The 12,031-nt window shown below is 36.2% G+C and overlaps 1 protein-coding gene across 6 annotated transcripts in view; it reads left to right on the top strand.

Moving 5' to 3' along the window:
• The window catches only part of TMX1 (thioredoxin related transmembrane protein 1), a 110,114-nt gene that overhangs the window by 8,350 nt on the left and 89,733 nt on the right, over positions 1–12,031 (top strand). For 4 of the 6 annotated variants that reach the window (XM_082384866.1, XM_082384867.1, XM_082384868.1 and 1 more), the window contains exons 5-8: positions 689–734; positions 833–934; positions 1,049–1,115; positions 10,928–10,982. In XM_082384866.1, the coding sequence (XP_082240992.1) occupies positions 689–734; positions 833–934; positions 1,049–1,115; positions 10,928–10,982 (270 nt within the window). Of the gene's footprint in view, positions 1–688; positions 735–832; positions 935–1,048; positions 1,116–4,143; positions 5,810–10,927; positions 10,983–12,031 lie in introns of those variants that run through there. The other 2 variants (XM_082384864.1, XR_014242498.1) reach the window with 2 other exon arrangements.

The raw sequence follows: 12,031 nt of genomic DNA, 5'->3' as shown, positions 1-12,031 counted from the left end.
AGAGAACCCACAAAGCTAAGTTTTGGAGCAGGTCGCTTTTCTAACTGCCCATCAAAGCTACTTGGGTTTAATTATGTGAAAATTGTTATTTTTACTTTTACCGTTTTACTTATATGGTAACTTAGCATTTACTTCTTGTGTAATTATTTTGTGTATCATTAAACTATATCAAACTAATGCTCTTGTAAGTTTAATACGAAAGGAGGGTAATTCTTAGGTGGGAAGGATCAACTCAACAAGTGCTCCCAGTCTGCCTTCAGACTCCCTTCTCTACTTTTTCTTTGGAGGATTTTAAGGGTGAATAAGAGTTGCCATTTGCTTACAGTGTGCCTAACTTCAAACCAGTTTGTTCCATAGAGCTTGTAACCTGTACTCAAAGTATATTGGAGAAATCATCAGGTGAAAGGTTAAAGTCAAAACAATAGGAGAAAAGGAAACAAAAATGATCAAGTGTTTTGTTTATGAGGATATCACATAGTGGCAAAAATTCAGAAACTATTAATTTCCATTAACAAACCTTCTTATTATGGGCTTGAAATCACTGATGTATCACTAATCTTGAGTAACAGCAATAAAATCTGTTGTGTTGGGGAAATTATAGAGTAAAAAATAGATATAGGTAACACACATGTATTCTACTTCAAAGCTGTGTATCTGATTCAGTTTTTCACTTGTCTCTTTATTTTAGGATGAGTAGTATGTCAGCACTCTTTCAGCTGTCTATGTGGATCAGGGTATGGGCTGAAATTTTATTTCCATTTTAAACATTTTGACACTGTCACTTTTTAAGAAATGACCATGTTTTTAGTTTATTTTTTTCTTTTGATTTTAGACTTGCCATAACTATTTTATTGAAGACCTTGGATTACCGGTTTGGGGATCATATACAGTGTTTGCCTTAGCAACTCTGCTTTCGGGACTATTATTAGGACTTGTAAGCACTTCATTTTCGGAGTACTGGGAAGAAAAATACTTTAGAATTTCATAATTCAGTATAGTTTCACTAGCTTTATATTGTACATCATATTTCTTATGTTTATTTTTGCAGTGCATGATATTTGTGGCAGATTGCCTTTGTCCTTCAAAAAGGCGCAGACCACAGCCATACCCTTCCAGTAAGTATATTTTTAAATGTTTATTTATTTATTTATTTAAATATCTGTATTTTTATTTTACTTTTTTTTTTTTTTTAAGAGCTCCTGACTTATTTATTTATTTTTATTTTTTTGGCTGTGTTGGGTCTTCGTTTCTATGAGAGGGCTTTCTCTAGTTGCGGCAAGTGGGGGCCACTCTTCATCGTGGTGCGCGGGCCTTTCACTATCGTGGCCTCTCTTGTTGTGAAGCACAGGCTCCAGACGCGCAGGCTCAGTAGCTGTGGCTCACGGGCCTAGTTGCTCCGCGGTATGTGGGATCTTCCCAGACCAGGGCTTGAACCCATGTGCCCTGCATTGGCAGGCAGATTCTCAACCACTGCGCCACCATGGAAGCCCCTTAAATGTTTATTTTTATTCACTATAATCCCATTGATTTCTGTAATAAACACAATCACACATAAAACAAATTGCCTTTCTAGCTTAGGTTTCTAAATATGGAGTGGTGGGGGAAGAGGGATGTATATTTCATGTAAGAATGACAGCCCATTGGATTTAGAAACATAGTTTTTTTTTGGTTTTTATAGTGTGGAGAATTTTAACACTGCATATAACTTATAGATATTTGATAACAATTGACCTGATGTCAATTTGTTTGAAAATTCTGTGATACTCATGGATCCATTTGAATATACTTGGGTCAAAAAAAGTTGAATATATTCCACTCTTGAAGTCTTTTCATTGGTATAGTGACCACATTTGAAGCTTTTTCTTTGTATACTGGTCAAGTCTAAGTTTTTCTGTTAGGTTATTGGGAAAAGCAAATCCTGTAGCTGCTTGAGGATTCTCACTGACGCTGTATTTTACTACACGATGGGTTTATAGAATTAGAATATTCACTGCTGTTTATCTTAATATAATTACCTACCAATCATTTATTTTTAATCTTGAAAATTATACTGTTATGAAGGCCCTCTTATTTGCTGTTTGTAAAGAGCTTTCACTTTCTGTCGTCCCATTTGCTTTTCAGCAGCTCTTTAAAGTAGACTGCATAAGTGATACTCTTCCCATTTTGTGGTTGAGGAAACTAAAGCTCAGAGAGATGAACTGTGTTTCCAAGTTCACACAGAATTGACGGAGCTGAGAGTAGAACCTAAACCAGACTTTTGGCCTGACATTTCTGTTCTGTTGTGTTTCTTGACTTAGGACTTAAACTGAGGTCAAAACTCCTGAAATGAAATCAGTGGAGATTGCATTTACAGTATTCCTCGTCTGTCAAACAACTGATAAGGTTTTTTAAAAAATTTCTTAGATAGTTGCATTGATGCTAAGAAGGACACAGGTAGGGGAGGGAATAATTTTATCCACCAAGGGCCACTGACCTGTAGGAAAAAATATAATAAGCACAGATTACTTAAAAGACAATTAAGTCAGTGAATGTACATTTTATATTTATTTTGCTTCAGAAACCTTAAGCCTAACAACAGATTTGTCTCTTAAGTAACCTGTGACACAACTGATACTAATCCATACTTTAATGTGATATTACCCCTTCTGCAGCAGGCTACAGGATTTTTGAGTTGTTTTCCATTATGTGTGTTTGGCTTAGATTTTGAGTTGCTAGGGAAAGATCCAACTGAGTCTAACTTTAAGCAAAATCAGAATTTATTGGTTCACGTAGTCCAGAAGCCTCAGGGCAGAGTTGATTGGATCCTGGGGCTCAAATGTTTTTATGTTTCTGAATTGCTCAGTTTTCTATGACTTTGCTTGCTCCATTTTGGGCTCTTTTTAGTCCTGAGAATAGAATGACTATAGAAAGCTATAGCTCATCCCGAGTAAGAAGGAAATATACTTCTGCCTGTACTCACCTATCTTTTGGGAAAATTCTGGTGTATTCCACTTGTATAGGGGGCTCACTTTTTGGAACAGTCACTGTAAACCAGGGTTTCTCAGCCTTGACATTGTTGGTCTTTTGGGCTGGATAATTCTTAATCGTGATGAACTGTCTTTTGTACATTATTGAATGTTCAGCAGCATCCCCCTGGTTGCCAGTAGCACCGCCCCTCTCTGTTGTAGCAACCAAAAATATCTTGACACATAGCCAAGTGTTCCCGAGGAGGCAGAATCACTCCTGGTGGAGAACCACTGCTCTACACTGTCGTTTGTGCTCACCACAGCCACCTGGGGTGTGGCATAGGGAAGGGATAACCCAACAGGAAGAGGGATGCTAGGCAGACCAAACAACAGACTGTCCACTTTACGGTAATTCCTTCCCGTAATTTCTTCTACCTTGCACCCCCGTGTTCTTCTTCCCGCTCCGTTCCGGGTTGCCTAGGATTAGGGACGGTCTCGGATCACTGAACAGAGAAAAGCTCATTGGCCAAATTCTGTATTCTGGATCTCAGTAACATGGTGTGTTCTAAGTTTACGTTAACTAGCAACAGTCCCTATTAACAAAGGGAGGGGGGGTATGTGTGTGTGTGCATATTAAAAAATTAATTGAGCTGTATACTTAAGATATGTATCTTATATTATTTGTAATTACACCTTAATAAAATTACACATGTGGAGAAGTGGAAGCATCTTTATGAAACCACTTGAAAAAAAACATGGCTAGGAAAATAGCCTTCAACTTAAGTGTCTGATTCCTTTTCTCCTGGGAGCTGAAACAAGGGTGGTATTGAAGTTTGTCTTAGTATACTTCTTAGCTAGAAGATTTAATAGCAAGTTAATATAAGATTGTTACATTTAATGCAGTCTGTTTTCTTACAACATCCATATGCACAGCATTAATTCTGGTTCATTAATTTCAGTTCAGTTTATGAATAGGTGGATAATAAGAATGAATTTGGTAAGTAAAATGGATCTTCCAAACCAGTTGTTTTTACAGTATCACTTGTTCTTGAAGATAGCTTTTTCCTTTTGGAAATCCAAACATGATTGATAAATAAATGCCGAAGCAATTTATGGGCGTATGAATTGTGTCTTGATTGTACTCTTAACACAACTCTAATACATCAACAAAAGAACATTTCTGGTTTTTATCTTTAAGAAAAATTATTACTAGAATCTTCTCAACCTCTGAAAAAAGTGGAGGAAGAACAAGAGGCTGATGAAGAAGATGTTTCAGAAGAGGAACCTGAAAGCAAAGAAAGAATAAACACAGACTCTGCACAGAATGCCATAAGACAACGTTCTGTGGCTCCTTCATTGGCCACAGATAAATCTAGTTAATTTGTACAAGTATATGCCTATGATTCTGACAAAAACAGAAGATGGATCATTTCATTTGGTTTGAAGTGAACTGTGACTTGCTTGTACATTGCAGGGTTCAGTCTAGATTGTCATTAAGTTGAACAGTCTACCTTCAGGAAATAAAAGTAGCACTATGTGAAAACACAGGATTTGAGAACAGTATGGTGGTTCAAACAGTTGTTTAATTTTTGAAAAATCTGGTGCCAAGCAATAAGATTTCTGTATGTTTGTTTCATAATAACCTTTTCAAGTCTGAGTTGAAAAATTACATTTCCCAAGTATTGCATTATTGAGGTATTTAAGGAGATTACTTTAGAGAAAAAGGTTTCTCATTTGATACAATTTTTCTCAGTTTCACTGTGTGAAAAAAAGAACATATTTCCCATTAATGGGAACTTTGCCCATTGTCTCAAGAAATGTGTATTTCAGTGACAAGTCTGAGGTCCTTTCAGAGGTAAAGTCCAAAATTTAGTCATAGCTTTAGAGTATGCAACTAATAAAAGCTACCTTACTTTAGTTACAGTTTTCTACATATGATAATACAGGATATGTTTAGGAAGATTTTATAAGCCCATGATGTTGTCTTGATTCCTATAAAAGGTTGGTTGCCTTTTTGTTCTCCTCTGTTCAGTGTATGATTTGTATTTTTCTTACCATGAGTTACATTTTTCATTTTCCAAATTGGATAATTTCTTGGAAATGTTTTTCATGTTTTAATAAATTGTTTCAAACTGAAGTTTACTGAGGAATCCTTAAAAGTGAAGAGGCATCTACTGATAATTTAAAATCTTGGCTACTTGTTTCAGATTTTACATCATTCTTGTTGAACCTCTACTTGAACTTTTTTTGGATGTGAAGGTGAACATTCCTGATTTTTATTTGATTTTGTGGAAAAGCCTTGGTATTTTACATTTTGAAAATTCACAGAAGCTTAATTTGATATAAAGTTAGCATTCTACTCAGGAAAAAGCATCTTGTAGTGTATGTTTTCAGTGTATATTTGTCCTCATACAGAAAGTTCTTAATTGATTTTACAAAGTCAATGTATGCTTGATGTCTTAAACTCATAAAAGTCTTATGTTTTTGAAAAGACAAACTCCATATTCTACTGTACTTTCTGTTGTGTGGTATTTCACAGGTGGGTATCAGCAAGGTGGGACATTTAATATATTTTTACTCCTTGAAGAGTTTAAGAATAGAGTTTTCACTTTACAGCAAAAGAGGGGGTGGGCGGATGTGTGCGGTGGCAGTAGAGAACTGTATTAGCTACAAGAAGGGGAAAAAGCATAAATATTTAGAATGGATCACCTCTCCATTATGGTAATAGACAATTTCTGTAATGTCCCCTTTCATCTAGGTTCTGCTGCTGTGTGAATCCATTAGACTTACAATATCATAATGTACAACAGTTTTCTTTAAAGGCCTGTCCTTTAGAATATTAAATATTCTGCCATTGAAGAGTTTGGATGTGTAATTTTGTGATTCTTTAGAAAAATAATCTAAGCACAAAATAAACTTTTCTAAGCACTTCACTGAAGCTGAAGGCAAGTGTGATTTCTAGTTGCATATTTAACGATGCTTAATTAATTTGCATTTAACAGTGTTCAAGTGAATATTTGTGTCACTGTGTATATTATATATACTTGATATGTGTAATCAAAAGGCTAGAGTCATACACATCTGTTTCTGTCACTTGAGATGATAGAGAAATGCTGCTCGTTAATTAAGCGTTCTATTTTTCTAGTCTTGTAGTATACATGACAGTATATTTTTAAGTGATTAAAAAATGCAATATATACAGAAGATTACAAGTAGGCTGAACATGTAGAGACTTGATATTTCAGAAAAGAGATGATCTTGTGTGTCTTCAGGATTGTCACTGTAGACATCTGAATAATCAATTTTCTGTCACACCAGAGGCTTACAGAAACTATATTGGGATCATTTTACCTTCAACAGACCCCTTTTGTTTCTGCATTGGTTTAAAGGGGCTCCACATGGCAGCTTAGCAACAGGTCGTCTAGGAGGGAATAAGGTGCAATATCAGCATCCTGGAGAACGCTGCTCCCCACACTGCCTCAGTCATTCAGCTCCGCCACTAAAGTATTGAAATCTGATCACTCCACTAGAAAATGCAGTATTCTACCACGTATTGCCTAAATACTTAAATGGGCAAGACTGACAATAGTTTTAATGAAGGTTCCATAGGGAACATTTTTCATTCATTGAGTATTGGAGCTGTGCTATTTTCCTGTAATAATTCATTTAGTCTGACTCCAGTATGTGATACCTGAGCATTACGTGTCATTCAGGTGAACAGGCTCAGAGAGCTATGGCAGAAATAGGTACAATTTGAAACCACAAGATTTCAAATCATGCTTTTTTTTTCAGCATGAGTACTGCAAGTTTAGCAATTTATATATGAAATGACAATATAAATATAAAAATTTCACTCTTACCAGAATATTGCAACAAATACTATTCAGAAATACCAGAATTCAGTACTTGCAGTCTTGTGTTTTGGGTACTGCATAAAGAATCGAGGTTATTACCATAAATGATGCCTTTGAAAGCAGTTTTCTCTCTAGTCAGTTGTGTTCTTATTGAGCCCGATGCATAAAAAGGCATAGTACTGGACTTGTGATTAGATAAACATTTTTGAATGAACATTTTAACTCATTTTAAAGTTACCTAGGATGTTCTGATTCATTGCATAATCTAAGTTAGAATTCTTTCGATAATTTTTTTCCCAAGCTTTACTGAGGTATGATTGACAAATTACTTTTTTTTTTTTTTAATTTAGTTTATTTATTTATTTGGCTGTGTTGGGTCTTCGTTTCTGTGCGAGGGCTTTCTCTAGTTGCGGCGAGTGGGGGCCACTCTTCATCGCGGTGTGCGGGCCTCTCACCGTCGTGGCCTCTCTTGTTGCGGAGCACAGGCTCCAGATGCACAGGCTCAGTAGTTACGGCTCATGGGCCCAGTTGCTCCGCGGCATGTGGGATCCTCCCAGACCAGGGCTCGAACCCGTGTCCCCTGCATTGGCAGCAGATTCTCAACCACTGCACCACCAGGGAAGCCCTGACAAATTACTTTCGATGTGGGTCTTTTATTAATCATAATTGTTTTGGGTTGGAATTTAAATGAGTGGTCATACTGAGTATAATTGTGTAATTTTAAAAGTAAATTTTAAATTGAATATCCTACTTGCAGATTTAGATATGTTGGTATTTCATATCCAGCAACTTTTGCACCTGTTTTAGAGCCATTGAAATTAGAAAAACATAAGTTTAAATTGGAACTTTGATAATCTATAAGAAGATTCAGTTACATACTTGAACTAAACATCTAAAATGTTCCTTCTCCTTTAATGATTTTTTAATTTTGATTCATTCATTACAAATGGTGATAATATCAGTACTGTATTGTGGCCATTAATGAAATCAGCTGTCCTTCCTTTCTACCCATTTGGCTATGTGTGACATTACTTATAAGCCTGTTCTCATTGTAGTATTACAACTCAGACTGGTTGTATCCTGAAAATGAAAATATAAGAAGTCAGTTGAGCAAATAGAGGTTTGATTTATCTGAAACTTCTTTTAAATCTAAGCATAATTGAGAGAATCATGTTTTAAATTCATTGAAAATATGTTGATACTTCACTTGGAAGAATAACTTAAGTAATTAAGTGTTTTTTTAAACTTCCTAAGCTTCAGTGCTTTACTAAAGCATGTAGTAGAAAGAAGGTTGCTAGTGGGTTAGAATGTATCAACTCAAGTAAGTACTTAGGAAGTTTCAACATATTGCTACCAAGGCATTCCTAAGAAACCTTCTCTAAACTTTAGTCTTTCTGTTGCCACAGAATCAAGTATATACTTGGTTGGAAATTGTAAATGCTCTTAACCCTATCCCTCTGGCCCCAACCCAACTAATGTTCCTGAAACTACTTTAACATATGAACTGTTGTTCTCTGAGCCTGCCTCATTCCATCTGTTGGTTCAAGAGTCAGCTCAAATCCTGTGAGTCCTTTCTGGCCCACAGTCATTTATTTCAGAAAGAAACTATTTTGTGGGTTTCTACCATTCTCTGGCAGTTAAATCATATACTATCTTGTAATATTTCTCCTCTTGCATTTATTATACCAATTAACTGACATGGAGCAACCACAATACATCTCTAGGCCTCGATTTGTGAGTAAAGTGATTTCGGAGGTTCTCTACCTTCAACAAGATAAACATTGCTCTCATTTGTTGTCTCGAAAAGCTGACTGTCAGCTCCTTGAGGCCTGGAACTTATTGTTAGTTTGATACGAAGTGTAGTGTTGGGGGGAGACTTCTGGGCAGAGGTCAAGGGACCTGGCTTCAAATCTTGTCTCCGCCCCTGACCAGGAATGCAACTGCCGCCTCTCTGGACATTGATTTTCGTATTTATGAAATGAGGGTAAGTTGAGTAGTCTAGTGTTCAGATAAATGACTTTGGGGAAATTCTTGAAATGAACATTCAAGTTATTTGTAACTTCAGCTTCCTGGGCAAGTTTCCTAGAATATTAATGCCTTGTGAAGGAAGACAGTGAAATAGTAAAGCTATTAATGTTGACAGTAAGCTGTGTGAGTGTCACTAGGAACTCACTTGGGTCCTCAATCTACTGAGATGGGGGAGCAGGAAAAGAAAAACTCTTCTGCCTTTACTCTCATGTCATCCTTCACACCAGAACCCAGATTTTAAGTTCTGCATTTCTTTGCAGCCCTGTGCTTCAGGGGAAGCTTGACTCCATCCTTGCTTACTAGGGGCAAGTTTAAATCCTATTTTATGTGGATTTTGTGTTTAGTATGCAAAATCTTACGTGTCATTTTGACAGTAACTTGAGTCTTCTCCTGAGAACGGGAGCAGTGTAAATTTGAAGGTGGTAAGAAAGAATTATTTTGCCATTTTGTCCCCTTTGAGGAGGAGGAAGTAAAGGCTGAGGTATGTTTATGTCTTCTGAAATATGTGGGTTGTTTTTTTTTTAGTTTATTTTTTGTTTATCGTCAAGATTAAATGAGATAATGTATGTGAAAATGCCAGTTATAACTTAGCACGTGCAAACTGCTCAATATGGAATGTTTCTTAATCTAATGTTTATGAAAGGGGATTTCAGTTGAATAGCCCTACTGCTTAATAGACTATGTAACTTGCATTGTAATTTGAGCTATTTTTGAAGGCTTTTTTTGCAGACCTGCAAAGAGTATGATTACTTTTTTTGATATGATTTTTGAGCTCCTTATCAATGGATGCTTTGACACATCATTGCTGGAGAAGCCAGACGACTCGATAACTTTCAATTAGATACAGCATGTAAAAATTCTTTTGTTATGTTCGGTGTTTATGTATGAGTTCAGATTGTGCAATGGCCGCAGCCTTCAGGTTGATTTTTAATCCGAGGATACACAAATTGTACAAAACGATGTTACGTGTTCTCCCCCTTGCATATGAGCTTAGAGAGAAATTATAGTACACAAGAACAGGATAATGTGGTGAGTTTTTTTTTTCATTAAATTAAAGGACCATCTTTTATTCTGATATATTCTTCTACTTCTTAATGTTTTTAAAATTAAAAATGCTAAATTAAAAAAAAAACAAAGTTCAGAGTTGACAATCTCTTGTGAGTATCCTAAATTTGGAGAATTTTACTGGGCCACAAAATTTTGAACTCTGAGAACAAACTCATCTAGTCTGAGATGAGTAAACTGAAGTTTCTTCACTAGACAGCTCATAAAAGGCAGTAGAAAGTGAGGATTCAGGTCTCCTCACATTAACTGCTTTCTTCCTACTTCACGAAGTTTTCTCTGAGTGGCGTTAGTGGAAGCCATGCCATGTTATACCACTGCAAACTTAAATGCGCTATTCGTGTTTTTAAATGGAACCCAAGTCTTTGATCAAAAAGGGCTGTTGGCTTATAGATCTATCAGGTGACTATTACTGTACCACTTAGGCCTGTAGTCTCATTTCTCTATGTGTCTGTGTTGGAAAGACAGAATCATCAAGGTGAATGATTATCTTTCAAATTTAGTTGCATTAATAACATTTCTACCTCTTCATATAGGGAGATGAGATTGAATCTGATGCTTGGTACTAAGGAACAGAAAGACCAGTTAGGTACACTGAGGTTCTGTAGCCTTTTTTTTTTTTTTTCTTTTTTTTTTAGTTGAAGCATCATTATAAAACTTATAGTAAGAAGAGAATTGCCCAAGTTAAGTTCATGTGGATCGCATTCATGTCTTGGCACTATGACAGCTTAATGTTTGCTGAATGTATTCATTCTGCAATGTTTACCGCTGACCTTGAGGCAGACCGCCAAAGAAAGCTCCGATGGTGCCAGTTATCAGACTTTGTACAATACAAATTTTATTACAGTATTTTCTATACTCTGTCTCATGATCCCCATTGATTTACATTATCTCTAATGTGAGGTATTGTTAAAAACGCTTTACTTGTGTGTATTGCTTTAGAGTTTACCAAGGGCTTTCACAAGCTTTATTTCATCTGGGTCTCATAGAAACCTTGATTTTAGGGTAGGTATTATTATTATTATTATTATTTTACAGATAAGAAAATTGAAACTCTGAGAGGCCAAGAGACCCGCTTGAGATTACACAACTAGTAAGTGCTGCAATTAAGACTCGAACCTAGGATTGCTGACTTTAGTATAGAGTTAAATGTTTCTCAGATTATCTTCTGTAGAACACTAGTCCCACAAGATGTTTCATGAAGATCTTCATGGTGAAATGAGTTTGGGAAAGCCTGTGTATATTGTTCCTTCTGGATGCTCATAATACATCAGTCCCTGTACCAACAAGACCAGTTTACCTTTGTTCAACCTGGTATTTCCCAGATTTATTTGAATATAGAACCCCTTTTAAAACTAACACACGCTAAACACCCCAAGGCATTAGTATTCCTTAAAGTACACTTTTGGGGGAATATTAGTGTAGTAACTTTTCCTATATTGTACTACCCTAATCTTGTATGGAACTTTTTGTATGGTACCTTATAATTTAAGCTTTGTACTCTTGTCGAATGCTAGCTTCCTGAAAATACACCAAAATCATCCTATTGATAAACTAAAGCTGAGTTTATTGCTTACTATATATGGTAAGGCCAGTCACTACATTGACAGTCTTAGTAGTGTCTTGGATAGAGGCAGGTTATTGATTTCTTTTGGGATCTGGTTTAAGGTGATTTTTTGATCTGAGGGCTTGTTTATGATGGGACATATTAGGGACTACGGTTTTAAAGCAAATTTTGAAAAGTAAACAGTCATTCAATGCCATCTATTGTTCTGAGAAGGGAGTATAAACTTGGCTGAGGGTAAACTGAATAGTCTAGTGTTCAGATAAATGACATTGAAGAAGTTCTTGAACAATGAAGCTATTTGCAACTTTAGCTTCCTGGGCAAGTTTCCTAGAATATAAATACCATGTGAATGAAGACAGTCGAATAATAAAGTTGTTAATAGTAAGCTGTGTGGGTGCAAATGGGTTCAGTTATCCGTATGGCCCCCTTACTGCCATTCTTTGGCCTGAGCTGAAGGATTCACAACTGGGGATGTGATCTCACGATCTTGACTGCAGAGCTTCACCGCTATTTATGGCATCATTATCATGTATCAGGTTTCCTAGATGGTTGTTTCAACATCCATAAGTGTGAGA

Source organism: Balaenoptera borealis, assembly GCF_965194805.1.
Source record: "Balaenoptera borealis genome assembly, chromosome: 3".
In the NCBI taxonomy this organism is placed as follows: Eukaryota; Metazoa; Chordata; class Mammalia; order Artiodactyla; family Balaenopteridae; genus Balaenoptera; species Balaenoptera borealis.
The sequence above is the reverse complement of the archived record's forward strand: the minus strand, read 5'-3'. Positions and strand labels throughout refer to the sequence as shown.